Raw genomic sequence first — 21,020 nt, 5'->3', positions numbered from 1 at the left:
TAAGCGTTTCGAACATTGTTTTTATAACATTACTTCCACTGTGTCTGTAGCTCTCTCTACTCGTGGGACAGCCGTTTTCTTGAGGAACAGGTGTTTCGGGATTGGATGTCTTCTCTTCTTTGGCTGGCAGTAGTCATCTTGGGAGAAGTGAGCACTGCAGACCCGATGGTCTGCAAGGCGCAGTGTCTGGACAGGAGTGTTAGCATCCATTTGTAGCACAACTAGCCACAACTTCAGCATCTCGCTGTCCAACAAAGGCAGCCTATGAAAGCTGTACGGGGTATTGCGCGACATCCTGTTCTTGCAGTTCGGATAAGCACAAACATGAACCATTGTTTACAGTCGATGCAGTAAAACTCTCAACTGTACTCCGGGACAACCACTCTGAGCGGCGCTCAGCGTGGCTCCTCTGTTTTCTTCCAGCAACAAGCAAAGCTCTCACAAGATGACACAGCCCGGAGGAAGTGAAGGGTAAGGGAAACGCTTAGTGTGCTATTGACAGAGATAGCATCTGAACCGGTGAGTGGCGAAAGAAAGCACTTTTAATGCGCAAACTTATACAGGACGCATTTGCCCCCATATCTACCGTTTTAGCTCGTTTCGCGGCTGCCGGCTGCATTCGCCTCCCTCAATACTGAGCCAATTTTAGAACGAGCTGTACCTATGAATCATACGCACACATACACATGGGGAAATAGGGCCCAGGTTGAAAAATACCAAAGTTATCCTTTAACTACATGACTGACTTGTATTTTGTTTATTACAGTTGTGTTGTTTGTTATTTATCACTGTGTTTTTATGTTCTTATTTATACATTGTTTATTTTTTAATTTTTCTACAAAGAACTTTGGTCAAAAGTAATTGTTTTAAAGGTGCTGTACTTACTCGCGAAACTATACAGTATGGGTGTTGTAAACCACTTATTTGGTGTCCATCTTTATGTTAAGTACAGAACAGTCATATTTTAACATAAAGAGAAAGTAGAACAAAACTCTATCTGGTTTAGTTTGGTCGTGAACTGTAAAATGTGCGAGGGGTTTTGGCTATTCAGTACTTGGTCCCCACAATGTGAGTATACCATCAGGGTCCTCACTGTAAGATAAAGATAAACAAAATAAAATACACACACATAACATCTGATGTCGTTGTGTTTATCTTCCTCTCTGCAGTCATCTCTAAAATCGAGTAAAAAGAAGAAAAGGACGTCGTTGAAATGCAACAAATCGAGCAAGAAGGGCTCAGAGGTGAGGAAGTGACGAGACTCAACAGGTTGTTTTATCAGTTTACAAATCTAAACCAAAGCTTGTTTGAGGTATACCAGCAGGTGACACCTTCACTGCTTTAAATCGTTCATCTTTGTCAGCTGAGTTACAGTCTGAATTTGTCTAAATTTGATTTGAGTCTTCAGAGTAGCTGTAATATAAATAGAATAATTGTTGTATTAAGGTTAATGAGTTTGGATGATGTAATGTGATGAGATTGTAAATGTGTTCATCTGTGTGCCTTTCAGCTCCAAGATGGCCGCTGGAAGCCCTTCCTGGTGAAGCCTCTTCCCTCTCAGCTCATGAAGCCTCTGCTGGTGTTTGTTAACCCCAAGAGTGGAGGAAACCAGGTAGAGTCATAGCCCCGCCCCCAAGGACGTTGTTTTACTCCCTACAGACTGAAAGAGAAAATAAACAACAAAAGTGCAATTGAAATTAATCAGTGTAACAACATGAAAAAGGAAAATACATCCAGACTGAAAATAACTACAATTTGTTTCTCTCAGGGAGCCAAGATCATCCAGTCCTTCATGTGGTACCTGAACCCTCGACAGGTGTTTGACCTGACAAAGGGAGGACCAAAAGAGGGGTAAGATCAGCTACACTGACCCAGGGGTGCATCCAAATTCGCTTGTTTCCGTGTGGGAGAGAGAGCAGGGATCTCTGCGGATACTCGAGTGATGACACGTGATGTTGATGCTCTGCTCTGTGTCTCCTACAGGTTGGAGCTGTACGCCAAAGTGCCCAACCTGAGGATCCTGGCCTGTGGGGGCGACGGGACAGTGAGTCCAACACTGTTCAACACATCCTATACTAGGGCTGCCCCCTAATAGTAGTCAACCAAACCTTAGTCGACTGGAGCTGTTAGGAGCTGCACCTTTGTCAAAAAAAAATCAAAACCCATATGACCGGACCATATTGGAATTTGATTTGAAAGGACAGACACAGGAAGTGTCAACGCTCAGCAGTCAGACAGGAGTCAGGTTAATTTCCAGGGCTGGTACCTGCGGTTATTCCACAGGCTAGTTAATAACATGTCGGGCAGGAAATCTAAAGTGTGGGATCATTTTGAGAAGGTGAAGGACGAACCCAAGGTGATATGTAAACTCATCTTCATTGGTCGACTACAAACATGACGTATCATGTGAAACATGGAAGTAGCTACATGCCCATTAGCCCACAGCGTCATTAACAGGTGGCTCGCTCAGTGTGTGACGTGCACTTGGAGATAAAATATAGGCCTATATTAATGAAGGTTCATTAGTACGGTGTTGTATTTCTCTGTAATGTAGCACAGTGTTAACAATGTTACTGATACTATTCTTTCTCACACCTTCAACTCAAACCATTGTGTTGCCCCGCCCAAAATATATAATTTAATAACTGAATTAATATCGTAAACCTGCGGGTGACTAGTCGACTAATGGCCTTAAATGATGACTGTCGGTTGACTTGGAAAATTCTTAGCCAGGGGCAGTAATAACAATACTTCTGTACTGTATGTATAGCTGTGTGAGTTAAGCATGCCTCTGTGTGTGTGTGTGTGTGTGTGTGTGTGTGTGTGTGTGTGTGTGTGTGTGTGTGTGTGTGTTCAGGTGGGTTGGATCTTGTCAGTGTTGGACCAGCTGAAGCTCCGTCCTCAGCCTCCTGTGGGCATCCTCCCTCTGGGGACCGGAAACGACCTGGCCAGGACTCTCAACTGGGGAGGGGTGAGTTCCACTGGAGCTTATCTGAAGCTCTATAATGGAGTTAAACAGTCCTTCCAGGATTTCACAGCCCTTTCAGCCTAAAATCCCTGATATCTTGGCAGCTTTTCTAAAGAATTGCGATTCATGTTGTGTATGGCCCCTAAATCCGCAAAGTGAGTAGTAACTGCAGCTGTCAGATAAATGTAGTGGAGTAAAAGTACAATATTTCCCCCTGAGACTGAGCGGAGTAGTAGTGTAAATTGTAGGACCCTTAAAAATCAAATTTGAAAGTTGAGATCTCTGGTAAACCTGCTCAGTTACATCCAAAAACACATTTTAGAAAGTGTAGAAACCAAAAATAAAAACACCACAAAAGTATTTGAGAGACGGTGTTGCTGATGCTGACAGAACAGATTTGATCTCTCGTCTCTCAGGGTTACACAGACGAACCGATAACAAAGATCCTCTCACACGTGGAGGACGGGAACGTCGTCCAGCTGGACCGCTGGAACCTTAACGTGGAGGCGAACCCCGAGGCCAGGCCGGAGGACCGGGACGAACATCAGACAGACAAGGTCAGTCAGAATGTCTGTCACTCACACAAGAGACCAGATTAATCAGAGGATGATAATAATGATTTCTGCTGTTTCTCAGCTTCCTATTGACGTCTTCAACAACTACTTCAGTCTGGGCTTTGATGCTCACGTCACGCTGGGCTTCCATGAATCCAGAGGTCAGTCTACACACACACACACACACACACACACACACACACACACGCACACGCACACACACACACGTTTTTTGTGACAGAGTCAGCAGCACTACATGCAGCACTGTCACTTTTGGCCGCGTTGTGTGAAGTTGCTGCTCGAAAACTCAACATTTCCTTATTTTGCTGCTTCACAATAAAAGTTTATATGTGACAAAATAAGAGGGGACTTATATTGTGAAGAATCTATAGGAAATTAAATGTGTTGTTACTGAATTGGCAGCACTTTGTTAGTGGCTTTTCTTTAATAAAGGTGAGTGTAATAGTACGGCAGGGAGGGAGAGTAAAATCAGAAACAGCCACAGTGAGATGTTGACGAAGAGCTGCAGACAACTTACTGCACCTCTGCAAACAGCTCACCTCCAACAGGTAAACTTCTTTTACCTGCTCTGCTGTGGAAAAACACATGCAGCAAAAATAACAGGGAACTTGAGCCGTGGATCACCCCGCTGCTTTTAAACGTCATCACCCAAGACAAGCCGCCATCACAAGTGGGTAGCCCTGTTGTGATGGAAATGCAAATTCCTGCTGCGCTTGGCTGGTGGCCCAAAGCAACCCAACCCAAGCCAAGCCAGGCCACGACTGTCGAAAAGGGATGTAAGATTATATCACTGCAGCATGTCCTGTATACCCAGAGAAAACCCACGCTGACATGAGGAGAGCATGCAAGCTCTGCACAGAAGGGCTCCCCCACCCCTGGGTTCAAACCAGGAACACTCTTGCTGAGAGGCAACAATGCCAGCCACGGCAACACTGCACCACCATGCTGCCCATTATTATTGCGCCACTGAGACCCTAAAACCAAAGATGTGCAGATTAGGGTCTTTAATCCCGCCCACAAATCTCTGATTGGCTCAGTTATTTTTTTCAGTCTTCAATCATTATTGTTGTCATGACACTTAAAACATGGCTGCTTGTGATTAACGAAAGGATTTACAGCAGACACACTGACATGTGTAGCATTGAGAGTGTAACCTGCTAAAAATCCACTTACCTTTAATTTTCCACCACAGAGCAGCTCAGTAAATGTGTCGTTCATCGTCCTCACTGTGTTCATGCTCCCCTCCGTGCTCCTCCTGTGTTTATTCTATTCTTATCTACATCCTTTTCTCTGCCACTTGCTGACCTGATTACCCGGTAGGGATCAATAAAAACGTCTCTAATTAAATTAAAATCTCATATCATGAAACTGAGAAACCGATCGATGGATGGAAATGTAAACCATTTGCAGTGTGTCCTCTCTTCTCTTTGTTTTATCCAGATAAAGTACAGTAAAGTGAGCGGGTTATTCATCTGTGCCTCAGGTCACGTAAGAATCAGAAACAAGGTGAATGTTTGTGTTGTTTGTCTTTTCAGAGGCAAACCCTGAGAAGTTCAACAGCCGCTTCAGGAATAAGATGTTCTATGCAGGAGTAAGTGTCCTCACCACTCTGTTCTGAAACTTTCAGCATGTGGACTAAATTTGTGGGATGGTTTAGAAGTGGAAATCAAAGTGTGTAATACTTATAATAGATTAGTCAGAAAATGACCGGAATAAACTAAACTCTGTTTACACATTAACATGTGTGTAATGTGCATTAATTTATCTGTGTGTGTTTCAGACGGCCTTCTCAGACTTCCTGAGTGGGAGTTCGAAAGACCTCGCCAAGCACATCAAAGTGGTGGTGAGTAAAGACGGACAGAACGTTTTGAGAAAGATGTTATGCTAAAATGTGACAGTTTTAAAGCAGTTTGAGTTGCTTAAATCAGTCAAAAACAAACAAACTTTAAAAACACCTCACAATAATATAGGTATCAGTAGTTTCTTAAAGTTGCTCACTTGTTGTTTTTATCAAACAAACAGGAGATGATAGTGACTTTGTTGGGAATTATTTTCAGCGGCGGATTAATCCATGTTTGGCTGCTGACACCAACAGACTTCAGTCCAGAGAAAATAAAAGACTTTTTCCATCACCTTCAAATGGAAAAACAAATTAAAAAAAACAGCAGCGACAATTCACAAAAGTCAAATGTTTTTTTTTCTTTTATTCTAAACTTTATAATCACTTTCTTAATAATTAATGTCCACCGAAAGTGTTCTAGTTTATTCCCCTAAACATTACCAGCCTTCTTTCCTTCATCAGAGTGATTTATGAGCTAATTTCTACTCTGTACAAACAGTCAGCTGGTCTTTAACGGGAAACATGAATTCAAACAGATTAAAATTACAAACACCTGTGGAAAATTTGTTTTTTAAATGTTTTATGATACAATATTTATCGTCTCTCTGAGTGATATAAAAATAGAAAATAGATATTGTCAGTGCTCCTGCACCCTCAGCAGAGCACTGCTGCAGGATACACTGACTGTGTGAGTACAGTCTGTGTATATGTATGAACCCCTGAGCCTGTGTGTGTTTCCCTCCGCAGTGTGACGGCACAGACCTGACGACCAAAGTCCAGGAGCTGAAGTTACAGTGTCTGCTCTTCCTCAACATCCCCAGGTACGCTGAGCCGGAGTGTTTAAATAAAAATCTAACTGATGACATTTTATCTTTGTCCTCTTAGTTTTAATGTTAAAACATGGCAGAATCGTGCCCACATGAAAAATAATCAGTAACGTGTGTGTGTGCTGCAGGTACTGTGCCGGCACCGTGCCGTGGGGTCACCCTGGTGAACATCAGGACTTTGAACCTCAGCGTCATGACGATGGCTGCATTGAGGTCATCGGATTCACCATGACGTCTCTGGTGAGCTCTCTGCTGCTCTCCACATCAGACCACATTTAACATTTAACCGCAGTTGACCAAAGTATTGTACAGATGAGATGAATGACAAATTTCATGTTTTGTTGGCTGCTGCTCATTGGTCCTCAGACAATATTGATTTGAATTTATTCCACCACACCGTCCTATATGAATACTATGATACATAATACACTACACAGTTCTATATGGTATCGTAAATGAATCCAAAGACACCAAACGACACGTCAGATGAGTCATGCCAGCAGCAGCTCCACCCTTCACTGACCTGTGGATGTTTGTGTCCAGGCCACACTGCAGGTGGGAGGTCACGGCGAGCGACTCCATCAGTGTAAAGAAGTGACCCTCACCACCTACAAGTCCATCCCCATGCAGGTGGACGGAGAGCCCTGCAAGCTGGCCCCATCCATCATCCACATCAACCTGAGGAACCAGGCCAACATGGTGCAGAAGGCCAAGAGGAGGATCTCCATGCCCCACCTCAATGAGTAAACACTCAGCATTAATCTGTCACACTGCACCACAACACCAACCTGCAGTACTCTGTTCTTGATGTTCTTGGTGTGTGTGTGTGTTTGTGTGTGCGTAGTCAGCAGCCAGTTCCTGAGAAGCTTCAGATCAGAGTGAACCGGATCAGCATGGCGGCTTATGAGGCTCTGCACTACGACAAGGACCAGCTGAAGGAGGCCTGTGAGTCAGTGAAGGGTTAACTGTGGCTGGATCAATAACCTCCTCAACACAGTTAATCAATCAGTCAATCTGTCTCAGAGGACAACAGCTCTTTAATCACACAAGAAACATTTATATTTTATTTTTTAAACTTGTCTCATTACTGTTTAATGTTGGATACTACAGTCGGACTTTAAAGGTTCAGGTTCGTCAGTTAGACCTTGACATGTCCTCTCTTCATGCAGCGACGCCGCTCGGAGTGATCACTGTCCCTGGAGACAGCGACCTGGAGACGTGCCGCCTGCTCATTGAGCGTCTGCACGACAACCTGGACCAGGTACAGCAGAGACACTATCAGGGCAGCTAATAATAGAAACTCCCATTATTCTTTAATGGCCAACACAAAGGGAAGGACAGCACTCTGCAAAAAGATTTTATCTTCAGTTAGACTCCAAGTATAGATTACATAAATAAATAAATAATAATAATAATGAACTGTAATTATGTAGAACTTTATATTTTTAACTTAACTTATATATTATATATATATATATATATATATATATATTTATTATTTATTTATTTTACTGTATATGGGAAAATGGCAAGAGAGGGATGATATACTATTTGCCAATTAATCAGTTCATCATTTAGCTTTCAGATGTCAAGTCCGATGCGATCACCTCACACTGATTATTACAGTTGTTCCCAAACTTTTTATTCCATCTTTTTCTATTTGTGTATTGTGTATTTATATCTGTACATCGTCACTTATAGTGTTCTAGTTTTTGTTGCCTGCTGAGGAACTATGGATGTAAATTAGCATTTTGCTAACTGCAGCGTGTTTATATCTTGTATTCTATATATATATAATTATATTTATTTAATAGTAAATAAATACATAAATGAATAAATAAATACATTTTGAAGCCACAAAAAAAAAGATCACCTAACCTGAGTTATTATTTAATAACCATTAACCATATTAGGGAAGTACAAACAGAATAACCCACCATGAAATGTATTGAAATAACTTCATAAATGTTTATATGTGATTATCTAAAACATAACTCTATGTTCCTGCTCCTAGAGAAATGTTTGAGGTTTGACCTCGTCACGATTCTGTTGTGACTTTTGCATCAGTGTGAGCAGAGTTTATTCAGATCTACGAAAACTGAGGTTTGGGAGTATTTATAAGCGTAGAAGTTTTCTGTCTGTGATAAAAGAACAGTGAACTCAGTCCTCCAGAGTTCAGTGTCACATTGACTGAAGTATAATATAACTGACATTAAAGGTTGTAGTGAGGTGCCTGTCACTGGAAGAAGACTTGAAAGAAGGGAAAGGTGCCAGAGAAGCCTCTGAAGGACCTTAAATTGTATTCTGTAAGATATAACGAAGAGGCCTTCAGTGAGCAGGTCTGTAAAACAGATCAGTGTCTGTGTCTGACTTTGATTGTTGATGTTAAAGAAGCCTGAGTTCCAAAACGTCCCCGGAGTAAAACAGAAACGCATATGGAGTGCGACACATGTTTTCCCTCTGTCACATGGACTGACAGAGTTAACGTGCTTCTTCTTCTTCCTTTCTTCTTCGTCAGGACTGTGACACGATGAAGGGCGAGTGTCTGTCTTCACAGAAGTTGTCCACGAAGTGGTGTTTCCTCGACTGTAAGTTCAAACCAACTCTCATAGCATGTTTCAGATTGCATTCTTCTGTACTAAACACTTAATAGTTGAAGTGCACAAGTGTGTTCACACTGCATAGTACGGGAAAATGCAGTGTACAACTGGTGCACTCAGACCAGTCCAGAAGTTGAGTGTGGAGTGATGGACACTCAACAGCTTCATCTTTGTGACCTAGCAAACTTCTCAACTTTTGATATGGTTGCTGGGACAACAAGGAGCTTGTTAGTTATACATGTTTTATACACTAAGCACCAATGCTGTTACCGAATAGAAGCTGTCAGATATGTTGAGTCTGTAATGATTTGGTACCACGAACCATGATGTGAGCGCTAGCTAGCTAACTTGCTCCTAGCTACAGCAGCACATTTTAATCAGTATTGACGTTGTGGCGTTTGGTTTATGTGTGGGCGGAGATAGCGGTCAAACGTTGGCGATAATGCTCCACCATCTGTTTGCAAGTCGTCGTTTAAAAAGAAGATGAAGAAGAAGAATAGGTGGTTAAAAAAAGGCTGTCACCACTTCCAGTAAGTGCAAACTGGCAGTTCTTTTGACGTCACTTCTTTTGCTGCTTTCAGACACCTTTCACAAGTATTTAAACCTTTGAACTCTGAGCTGACTGGTGCGATTTCTTTTTTAAAAAACATGGCGGGGCATCGGTGGCTTAGTGGATAGAGCAAGCACCATGTCATCCAAAATAGCAAAAGAAATTAAATTAAATGTAGAAAATTATTTTTAGAAAATGAGGAAAAATGAAAAAGCTAGGGAAAAACTATTTGTTATTATTATGAGATTTAGAATTATGGTACAGAATTATTGTAATTTTTAAGCACTCTTTTTCAATTAATTCTCTTGTTTTTCTGTCTTTTTCCCAGCAATATCTTTAATTTTAATTTTTAAATCCCTTATAAGAGCAGGGGAGCAACCGTGTTCTCGTCCAGAAGAATATCGTAAGCACAGATATTATTGTCCAACAACAAAATAAAGACTTCCCTACAGACATCAGACATTTTAGAAATAACAAAATACCAGCAACACTAATAATAATAAATTAAACGTAATAAAATAACCAATTAAAGAAAAAAAAGAGGGTTCCAAAGAGGATTCCCATATTGTCAATTCATGTTTTATTATTTATATCTTCTTTCATTTATTTTTTAATTTTATTTTCATTTTCCCTTTGGCTAATTTTCTCATTTTAATAATTTCTTGCAAATGTTCTGGGGTCATTTCTTCTTTGGTTGCTCACTGCCTTCTTCTTGTCTTTTTGAAAGAAATCCAGCCAATGTTCTCTAAGGGGTCAAAGGGTTACGATAACGCTACGCTGTTGAAATTAGTGCACTACACAACAAGTGTGTAGTGTACATAGTGGACTACAAGTGTCTTAACAGAAGTATGCAATTTGAGACACACTCTCAGCTTTTCACCACCACACTGAGAACCTGACCCCTGCTCTTTGACTTCCAGGTACGACTGCAGATCGCTTCTACAGGATCGACCGAGCTCAGGTGTGAACTGAACATCCAGACAATAAAAAACAAAGTTAAAGGGAACATTATTTGTTTTTCTCAACTCATTTTATTAACATTTGTGTGACGTGCTCCAGGAACACCTCAACTATGTGACGGAGATCTCTCAGGAGGAGCTATACATCCTGGACCCGGAGATGGTCTCCAAGGAGACGGTGGGCACCTCCCCGGGCATGCCCGACCTGGTGGACTCTGAGGAGCACCAGGACCAGCAGAGACAGTTCGCCTTCCCCTGCTCCCCGACCTCCTCGACCACACCGAGGTGAGAGGCAGGACACTGCTGGATGATTTCACATCAGAGTTATATATAAACAATTATCACAGGAAGTATTCAGATATAATAAGAACGTACATGAGGAGAATATAAAACTGAATGTGAGCAGAGCGCCTCCTGCTGAATGAAGGTGGTCCTGCAGCAGTTATTGGAGCATCATGATGACCGGCTCAGAGGCTGAGTGAATGAGAATGAGCCTGAGCGGCAGCTGGTGTTTATTATCTGACATGAAATGAGCTCCTGCTGCTGTTTGAAGTGTCGTTTCCATGGAGCTGCTGATCTGAACCTTTGTCCCTGCGTGGCTTCAGTTTCCTGGGTCACTCTGAGACACCTGACCGCTGCTGCCTTGTTTACTGAGAGAGTTTAGAGTCAGAAAATAGAAATCAGTCCTAAAACACAGGAACAAAAACCACCTCTCTGTCTGTCTGTCTGTCTGTCTGTGTGTTTCAGGGTGAGAGAGTTTCAGAGGAAGAGGATTTCAAGTGACAGTTCAGTGGCTGACGCTTTGTCCCAAAGCTCCTCTAAGACTGCCCTCTGCAGGTAGGGACAGACAAACACACACATCAGGTTTACTGCCAAGAAGGCAAGAAGGTTTTCACGTGTCTCTGGCAGGAAACATAACGTCTGATCCATCTCATCAGCTTTTGTCATCACACAGAAGATTTAGAGTTCAACAGGTTCGATTGAACAGGTTGAGGAACTCATTTGTCAACCTACCAAATCAAAGTCTGGCTTCTAAAGCCCCGTCCCCACCAAAACTTTAGACATGGTACCCAGACCCTAGCATTTCCCCTGCAAACAGTCCTCTTAAATGTGGGCGGGGGTTGTTGTCACTCACTGCTGAGTGCACGCCAGCATTTTCAGAACAAAATAGAACAGTCTGCAGTGAGAGTCTCTCTCCATGGGATATTTAAATATAGCAGCTTTGTGCATTTAGTCCTTCTCAGGCAAGCTCAGGGGTTTAGTGTTGCTGTAGCCCACAAGAACAAGGCTCTACAGCGCTTTCTTTTTCCCTCTGAGTGAGGATCAGAACATATTTTGTCACATAACCCGGCCGAAATTAATATATATAAATGGTTGAAGATCCACTCATTACTCAAAGTGTCTGTCATATAAAAACTAAAGTAATAGTCGTAATAGTTAAGTTGTCACAGTGAAATTTAAGGTGTGCTCATGGATTCACTTTGTCAACTCATGTATTGAGTAACATTACAAGTTAACATTCCACCTTAAAAGTCACCGGCAGTCGGCCCAGTGGATTAAATTATTTTTTGTCAGACTCCAGCTGCTGTGAGAGGCAGCAAAACATCCTTTCATTTTATAGTTACAGTTTACTAATAAAACTCTCTACAGTATGAACAGTGGTTACATGAGCCTCAAAACCAGACACAACTGGAGCAGAGTGACCGTCCTCTACTGACCAATCAGACTGCAGTGTTCACAGCTCCACCTTTTAGTACCAGATCTGTGTGCTAGGTACCCCAACAGAGGGGGGACCAAACATGGGGAGGGTACGAAATGGTGAATCTGAAGTTAGGTGCTGTACTTGTACTTTCCAGCACCGTGAGATTTTCATGTCACATAGATGATAAATAATTGAATTATTTCACACAAATGGGACTAAAAAAACTTTGTCTGTTGTATTATTATGTCATCAGTGTCATCATGAGCACATATATATATTTATACATACATATAGTATATATATATATGTATAAATACCAAACAGCTGACTGTTTGATGGATATTTGTGCAACTTTTTGTTTTACACAAGTTGACACTCTGAGCTCTGTTTGTCTGTCAGCTTTAAATACTTCATGGTACCACACAAAGTGTTACTGCTGGTACCATGAACTGAAGCAGCTTCTGAACGTGTCTTCTGTCCATCTTGTCCTCGCTGTCTCTCTGTGATCTGAAGGAGAGGTGCAAAGATCATCAATGTCCATCGCTCCAACACAACGCTCGCTGATTTCAGACCCATCATTAGGTACGACGGCATCGCTGTGAGTGTGTGTTTGTTTTAGTGATTATCTCCTCCATGTTCACATCTAATATTTTATTTATCTGTCTTATCCTCTCACAGTCCTTCCAGTGCTACCTCACACGATCCTGAAAAAGGTAAAAGTTTCTCATGATGTTTCTCCACAAGTAACAGATGCAACTCTAATACTGTATACACACTGATACTTGCTACATACGATATAATGTGTTTTTTAAATGTGGATGCATTAATGGCTACATTAAAAAAACATTTTGAAGAAGTTAATACAAAAACAAAACCAAGAAAGAAAATAAAAATACATGCTGACATACAGTCAGACCAAGAAAACTGAGAAGGGGGAAAATTAGAAAATAGAATGACAAATAATAAGTGACTATAATGTAAATCTGCACACAGACAGTCACAGTCCAAAAATGTCCAATTTTAGCACTTTAGAAAAGATCACCACAAATGAATTCTACATAGGAAAAAAAAAAAAAAATCAACAGACACGACTCAATTGCTGCAGAGTCTTGTCTCACTATATAATGACGAAAACTCTGTCTGTGTGTGTGTCTGTTCCATGTTTTTCTCCTCACTGACTTGGTCAATCCATGTGAAATTTGGCACAGTGGTAGAGGGTCATGGGAGGATTGGAATGAAGCAATATTACATCAATTGGCCAAAGGGGGGGCGCTGTAGCAACCAATTGAAATTGCAAACTTTGAATGGGCATATCTCATGCCCCATATGTCGTAGAGACATGAAACTTTGCACAGAGATGCCTCTCCTCATGAGGAACAAATTTGCCACGAGAACCCATAACTTCCGCTTATATAGATTTTCCACCATTTTGAATTTTTTGAAAAACACTTCAAATGGATCTCTTCCTAGGAAGTTTGAGCGATCTGCATGAAACTGGGTGAACATAATCTAGGGACCAATATCTAAAGTTGCCTCTTGGCAAAAGTTGGAAAACTTACTAAAACTGAGCTTCTATAAGGCAATGAATATTGTGGAGGGCGTGGCTCATCACATAAAGGTGTATAACATCTCAAGGGTTTCACCCATCACCACACAACTTTGTAGGCACATGACCACACATAATCTGAGGGGACCCCTCCATTATTGACCCCATCAAACAAAATGGGGGCGCTAGAGAGCTCATTTCTTATCTAGGCCTAACCGCCATATGGATTTTTACTAAACTTGGTAGATATGTAGAACAGGACGCCTCAAGGTGACTGGAGAAATTTAACTCTAATTGGCAACTGGGTGGCGCTGTAACAACAGAAAAATGCTTCAAAATGGCTAAAATGTGACCGATCGCTGTGGCTCCCCCTGTGGCCCAATGTTTTGGGATTTGTTTGTTTTTTCTAATTTTTGGTATGACTAAGTCATGGTATGGTATGCTGTATATAATCACGGAAACTGTCAGTGTGTCATTCTGTCTGTCCCACGTTTTTCTACTCACTGACGTGGTCAATCTATGTTAAACTGCACATAGGCATTGAGGATTGGCATAGGTAGAAGGTGACAAAGCTACCAATGGGTATGGACTAGTAATGTATAATCGTAGTTATATAATCATATATTATTATATTTGGAAAGGATAAGATGTGACAGGCTCCAACAGTTCAATAAAACTTGCAACCACAAATCTAGTACGGCAGTTCAAACCTTAGCACACACTGCACAACACCTGAGATGACTGAAGAGTGATGAGTCTCTGTGGGTGGAGGGAGGTGGGAGGAATGGTGTAGGTATGGGAGGGTGGACCTGTGATTATGGGGATAATGGTCAGCTTGTTATTGGTCTCCTTTTTATTATTTTTTGTTGATGTAATTTTTATTTTTTAGTACCTTATTTAAGCTTACCTTTGTGCCTATTACAACATTTGAACTCAGGGTACCATGCACAACTGTAATGATCAGGAAAATGAGCCTTAAATGTAGATGTGGACTCCAACTGCTCTATAAAAGATATTCAGATACAATTATTTGAATAAATAATCCTAGAAGTAAAAATCACTGTAATTGAAGTGCTAACAGCTCATAAACATTTCCAACCTACAACAACATGAAGACGTGTCTGTTTTTAGAGATCAGAAACCAAAAACATGTCAGTGTCCAGAGGATCCAGCTCTTTCCTCTCTGCTGTGATGGTTTGATTTAACATGTCTGAGCTGCTCGCTCACTGTAACAGTCAGTTTTCAATGGTTTTATCGGCTTTTTAGATGCAGAGTTGATCAACTGCATCAAGACTGAAGACCTGAACAGAGTGAGTCTACTCTTCATGGAGAGTTTCAACACTTTACACCTCTTTAACATAGATCTTAGAAAACATCAAAGTTTTGTTAAAATCTTAATTGATTTGTTCTCCTGAACATTTTTTACTTCCCTAGATGCTCTCTTTGATTCTGGCTGCTGGACTGAAGTGTTAAAGCATTACCCCACCTTTATTTAACTGCACCTGATGACTGAAGTGTCTCACTGTGTTGTTGTTGTGCAGCTGACAGAGCTCCACCAGCAGGGGGCGGACATCCTGCTGCAGGACGCAGCCGGCTGCACGCTGCTGCATCACGCTGTGGAGGCCGGCAGCAAAGACATCCTCAAGTACCTCATCGACCATGGTGAGACAAGAATGCACGCACACACACACACTCACACTTAACACACTTTGCATACTGTACATGCTGTACATGTTTGTACAGAGGCTTTCAACAGGATGATAATTCAAAGTGCTGCACAGAAACATGAAAGGCGTTAAGATATAAAGATGTGTTGGAAAGTCAGGGTGAAAGTTTTGGGAATATTTCTGCTAGAAAAACATATGATATTTAGTGACAAATTTTGCCCACATCTGCAGTTATCGCTGTGATTGTCCTCAGGAAAAGTACTGTTAAAGAAATAAAATCAGAATCAATCACATGAGAGCAGTGATTTTTGATAAAAATGTTTATTTTCACGGGATGCAACAACCAGATGTGCAGTACTAGTCTGTTCTTTTCTCACCCAGTGCCCTGCATGGTCAGACACTGCGTACACATTTTAGTCAGCATGCACATGCAAAAGAAAGGTCATGCATGGATAAACACATCCGCAATATATTTTCTTTTTATCTAAGTAACTGCAAGCGTGGGACAGTGTTGCACTTGAGAGTACCACTTCTGCTTTAACTGTATTTGAGAACAGCTGTCTGTCTGCACACCTGTTGACAGCCTTTTTTGGTCTGGAAATGTAAAGGAAGCGGTGGCATCAACAGCAGGTTTTACAAACGAGTCATCAGGGACGGGATGAATGCCCTTTTATTGTCTCATACTGTAAAGAGAAGTTGATCTTTTTTCACATTACACTTACGTAAAATCAAGATGAGTGTCTCTTTAAAATCTTTCTGACTGCGAGCAACAAATCCATCCCACAGAAATGTCTTTACAAGAATATGATTGATGTGCCTATAAGATGTAACCTGTCACACGTGTCAGTGAAAAACCTGCTCCTCTGTAAGTATTTCATTCCACATGTGAGCCTCTTCTTCTTTTTGTCATGGAAATATCAATAAAAAAGAAGCAGGACATAAAAGAAACAAAACATAAAAGACACATTTTTAAGAAGAGAAATAAAAATAGGATCTATAAAATAATCTAAAATGAAATAAAACAGCTAAACGAGCATGAACAACTACCCATAAGAAAATAAAGTAAAAAGACATTTAATCACTGTTCTGTCACATCATTCCTCTGATCAAATTTGTTCTTGATGTCAGTTCAGATCTGTTTGACTTTAAGATACAGAACATTTCTAGAAAAATACCTGAAACAAAAGTTTGTTCTTGTGAATTAAAGTCTCAAAGTATTTCTTGTTCTTTTCAGATCAGTTTCAGATTCTGATGGTTTAATGTTTGTTGAAAAATGAGACAAAATCCAGTGAAGTCTATTCAAGTGTCACTTTCATCCTCTTTATCTGAACTCCCTCAGTTTAGATTTACTCAGCCTCCACTGCTGTTCACCACTGTGTCTGTTGTGATGTCACCACTAGGGGGCGCCAGCAGCAGCAGCACATAGCTCTGTGAGTTCAGAGTCCATAAATACGTTATACGTTATATTACGTGTCACAGTGCTTATAAAAAGTTTTCACCTTATCTGAAGTGTTTAATATTTTATTGTTTCTCAACACAGAATCAAAACTGATTTATGTGACTCTTTTTTGACTCTCATCAACAGATCAACACTTTTTCACTTTAGCATATAGGATTTTTTCTGTCAATCAGTATTTAAAAAAAGCCATATTAAACCTCCTCTAAAATGGTAAAAGAAGGGAACATTCATTTAAGACAGTTTAATTAGGATAACTGTGAGCTGGCTGTTAACAGAGTTTAATGTTACTGGAAAACCATCACTGAGTTTGGTTCTTGTCTGGAGTCTGCTGACAAAGACTTTCCCACGATGCACCTGTGTGTTAACAATGTAATAATGGTAGTTAGGTAGTTTTGAGCGGTTGCAGACTTCAGCAGCAGTTAAAGTCAGATTCTTGTGTGACAGACGTGGTGTGACTGCAGCTCTGTGTCTGAATGTGAAACATGTTAAACTTCCAGCAGCAGGTGAACATACAGGCTCCTTAATGAGCAGCTCAGAGGAGGAGTGATCGATGAGTTTGAACCGAATGACTCCGCTGTGACACATCACCTCTCTGTGCACGCACACTGTCACTGTTTTTTATGATTGACAATCCCAATTCCTAAAAAGCTTGGACACCATGTAAAGCGTAAATAATAACAGAGTACAATTATTTGCGACTCTTTTTCGACATATTTTCAGTTGACTACAACACAGTAGACAAGATATTTAACATCCAAACTGATTAACTTGATTGTTTCTTGTAAAAAGCGCTCATTCTGAATTTGATATCTGCAGCATGTTCCTAAAAAGTTGGCACAGGGGCAACAAAAGACTGGGAAGGTTGCTGACGGCCCAAAAAACACCTGAAACATTTCACAGGTTAATTGGTAACAGATTTTTTAGAATTGGGGTTGTGTTTACTGATATTTCAGGTAAAAAAAAGAGTATTTATTCAAACACTTTAGTGAAAACAAAAAGTATAAACACAGAGTATAAACTTCAGTGTGGAACATCATTATCTCCTCTGTGAACACTCTGTACTGTCTGAGCAGAGTGTTCAGACAGTACAGAGTGTTCACAGAGGAGATAACACTCTGTACTGTCTGAGCAGAGAGAAGAAAACATCATGTCACCTGCTGTCTGCTCAAAACATGTCACATAACTGGTCTGCACATACTGTAAATCTTTAAAGTACCTTATATAAGACACTTGTGCACATATAAACACACACACACACACACACACACAGACTGACACGATATTAAACATACATCATCATTCAGTTTCTTTCTCGTTCTATATTCTGTGTTATTTTTTATGCCTCCGTGCCACCAACAGCCGTGGCAGGAGATGTTATGTTTAGCTCAAGAACAACTTGAGAAAATATCTTCAAATTTGGCACAAACGTCCACTTGGACTCCCAAATGAACTGATTATACACCGTTCAGCCATAGTATTAAAACCACTTACAGATGAATTGAATAACATCGATCATGAAGCCCTTTTTAAATAGGAATTGTGCAAATTTGCAGGAAAGCCCAATCAGTCTTCGTCCAGCATTGGCAGTATAAAAAAAAATCGGGGAGTGTGGCAAAATGCCGCCTGCCTACTTTTGTTTATACAGAATGTGCCTTTTTCGGGGCAATGGGGGGCGTGAGCAAGTAACAAAGCGTGTAGCTCATCTTGTGACTTAAACAGTGACGTGGGAGGGAAGCCGCGGCTGGTCAGTCCTCCGGCGATTCTCTCATAAGTCGGCCCGTTCCTCACCGTCCCCGTCAACTGACGGTTTATGGCATCTTCGTTTGCGAGAACAAGGAGGGCGCGCAATTCCTTGTCTCCCCAGTTGCTCATCTTTACAGTGTCTGTCAGGTTTGCATTTCCCTCTTGCTACTAGCTGCTCGCTAATTCCTGCTATCAGCTGTTTCCTGTTTATCCACCGCCAGTGGGTTGCATGTGCGGCGTCATCAACAGCTCCTCCCACAAGTCTTCAACAGCCCCTCCCGTGGCGGAAGGCCGCCTCGGTCTGTTTAAACCAAAAAGGTTCTGCCAATATGACTACCCTACGAGGCGGAAAATTAGGCACCTCGGATCAACTCACCAATCCGGCTCTGTGTGTCTAAACGCTCGCAGCTTGCCTGCAAAACGGCCCAGGTGTTGACCTGACCTCCAGATTCCCCAGATCCCAATCTAATCAAGCATCCACAGGATGTGCCGCTACCCCACTTCACAACCCACAGAACACAAAGGATCCAACGTCAATGCCCAGGTGCCAGTCACCCCAGGACACCCCCAGAGGTCCCCTGTCCATGTCTCAACAGGTCAGAGCTAAATCCAATCCAAGGAGGCCCCACCATGGATCAGAAGTACCTCTGTGGTACCAGCGTGTCCCACGGATGCTCAATCTTATTGGGATCTGGGGAATCTGGAGGCCAGGTCATCGACCTTAGTTCCTTGTCACGTTCCCTGGGTCATTCCCGAGCAGTTTTTATGGTGTGGCGCATCGGCCTACTGGGGAAGCCACTGCCATTGGAGAGCGCCATTTCCATGAGGAAGAGTACTTGGTCTGTGACTGTGTTTGGTTGGATGGAGTGTCAGGTGGCATCCACATGAATGCCTGGACCAGAGTTTTCCCAGCAGAACATTGCAGTGGGACGAGATGATCAATGTTACTCGTTTCACCAGCCAGTGATATTAATGTTTTGGCTGATCGATGTATTTGTGTGGTTAATGGTTAAAGATCACTGTGATTTTTTTACACATTAACAAAAAACACTTTCTCACTTTGACTTTGACATGTTTTTCTGATCATCAGTGTAAAAAATAGCATTAAATTCACTTTAAAAAGATAAAACAAGGCAGTACTTTTTATAGATACCAGAGTTAAAAGTACTAATAACCATCATTTTACTTTGGATAATTGTGAGCTGATTTTGTGTAGCGTGGTGAAATAAGCATGAAAGTTAAATAAAGTGTGTTAAAAGAGTTACAGGACTAAAAATGTGGCAAACCATCACTGAGTTTGGTTCTTGTCTGGAGTCTGCTGACAGACTTTCCCACAGTGCACCTGTGTGTTAACGAAGTAATAATGACAGTCAGTTTTGAGTGGTTGCAGACGTCAGCAGCAGTTAAAGTCAGATTCTTGTGTGACAGACATGGTGTGACTGCAGCTCTGTGTCTGAATGTGAAACATGTTAAGCTTCCAGCAGCAGATGAACATAGAGGCTTAAGTTTAAACTTAATGACTGGTGTGACACGTCACCTCTCTGTGCACGCACACTGTCACTGGAGGAAATGTTTTTTTTTGTTTGTTTGTTTGTTTTATTTTGTGATTTTATTGTGTATCACATTTTTTTATTGAAAAAATAGGTATACGTCAACAATAATTTATTTAAGAAAATGTCATGTCACCTGCTGTCTGCTCAAAACATGTCACATAACTGGTCTGCACATACTTTAAACCTTTAAAGTACCTTATATAAGACACTTGAATACAAATATTAACACACACGTTACCTTAGAATGAGCCATTTATAACTACATAGGGGGCGGGTCCTCATCTAAAGAGATTGCCACATTGCACTGCTGTGTCTTTACAGTAGCCCAGAATGGACAAACCAAGCACTGGCTCTAAAAGGGACATTTACGTTTTTGCACTTGCCACCGTAGTTAGAAGTCCATCCTCAAACAGAGCATCAGAAAAACACTGTTTTTTTTAACACAAAAGTGTTTTATTCAGTGTTTCTACCAGATAAAATCGCATGGTCTGTTTATTTTTGAGAGGAAGCGACCTCTGTAGAAAATTTAGCTCCCTGTAAAAACCTCATGAACATGTGCATCTCAAGTTGTCAGAGAAAAAAGGTTAGCGCACATTAGGAGTTGCTAGACTAGCAGTTTGTCTCCGACATGCCAAACAGCTTTGGAGAAACACTTATTTGTAACCTGAAATTTAATTCAGTGTTTTTAGTGGTTTAAATCACCTAGGGTCTCATTTATAAACATTGTGTGCACACAAAACGAGGCCTGAAAGAGGCGTACGCCATTTCCCACGCAAAAGTTTTGCTCTTTAAAAGCAGATTTGAGACTTGGAGAAACTTTGACTCCATGCTTGCGAACATTTCGGAGACGGGAAATTAGCGTCATACATGATCAGGTGAAAGCTTGATTGTAGAAATTGTTTAATATTTTTTGGCGCATAACATTTTTGGCCTTTGTGCGTACGTACATTTGTAGTCTGGATCCTACGCAATGTTTTATAAATGAGACCCCTGGTCAGTTTGTTTATATCCTCTATATATTTCCTTGCTAG

At 41.2% G+C, this 21,020-nt stretch overlaps 1 protein-coding gene across 5 annotated transcripts in view; it reads left to right on the top strand.

The window, feature by feature from the left end:
- Positions 1-21,020, top strand: part of dgkzb (diacylglycerol kinase, zeta b) — a 71,233-nt gene that overhangs the window by 43,717 nt on the left and 6,496 nt on the right. For 4 of the 5 annotated variants that reach the window (XM_049573652.1, XM_049573653.1, XM_049573649.1 and 1 more), the window contains 22 exons: positions 1,170-1,244; positions 1,511-1,612; positions 1,769-1,851; positions 1,984-2,044; positions 2,858-2,971; positions 3,385-3,525; positions 3,605-3,683; positions 5,079-5,134; positions 5,324-5,386; positions 6,131-6,204; positions 6,339-6,450; positions 6,754-6,953; positions 7,055-7,155; positions 7,380-7,471; positions 8,729-8,798; positions 10,281-10,321; positions 10,420-10,604; positions 11,067-11,156; positions 12,535-12,603; positions 12,700-12,734; positions 14,834-14,877; positions 15,109-15,229. In XM_049573652.1, the coding sequence (XP_049429609.1) occupies positions 1,170-1,244; positions 1,511-1,612; positions 1,769-1,851; positions 1,984-2,044; positions 2,858-2,971; positions 3,385-3,525; positions 3,605-3,683; positions 5,079-5,134; positions 5,324-5,386; positions 6,131-6,204; positions 6,339-6,450; positions 6,754-6,953; positions 7,055-7,155; positions 7,380-7,471; positions 8,729-8,798; positions 10,281-10,321; positions 10,420-10,604; positions 11,067-11,156; positions 12,535-12,603; positions 12,700-12,734; positions 14,834-14,877; positions 15,109-15,229 (2,008 nt within the window). The remainder of the gene's footprint in view (positions 1-1,169; positions 1,245-1,510; positions 1,613-1,768; positions 1,852-1,983; positions 2,045-2,857; positions 2,972-3,384; positions 3,526-3,604; positions 3,684-5,078; positions 5,135-5,323; positions 5,387-6,130; positions 6,205-6,338; positions 6,451-6,753; positions 6,954-7,054; positions 7,156-7,379; positions 7,472-8,728; positions 8,799-10,280; positions 10,322-10,419; positions 10,605-11,066; positions 11,157-12,534; positions 12,604-12,699; positions 12,735-14,833; positions 14,878-15,108; positions 15,230-21,020) is intronic. The other variant, XM_049573650.1, reaches the window with a different exon arrangement.

This window comes from Epinephelus fuscoguttatus, linkage group LG4 (genome assembly GCF_011397635.1).
Source record: "Epinephelus fuscoguttatus linkage group LG4, E.fuscoguttatus.final_Chr_v1".
Lineage (NCBI taxonomy): Eukaryota > Metazoa > Chordata > Actinopteri > Perciformes > Serranidae > Epinephelus > Epinephelus fuscoguttatus.
The sequence above is the reverse complement of the archived record's forward strand: the minus strand, read 5'-3'. Positions and strand labels throughout refer to the sequence as shown.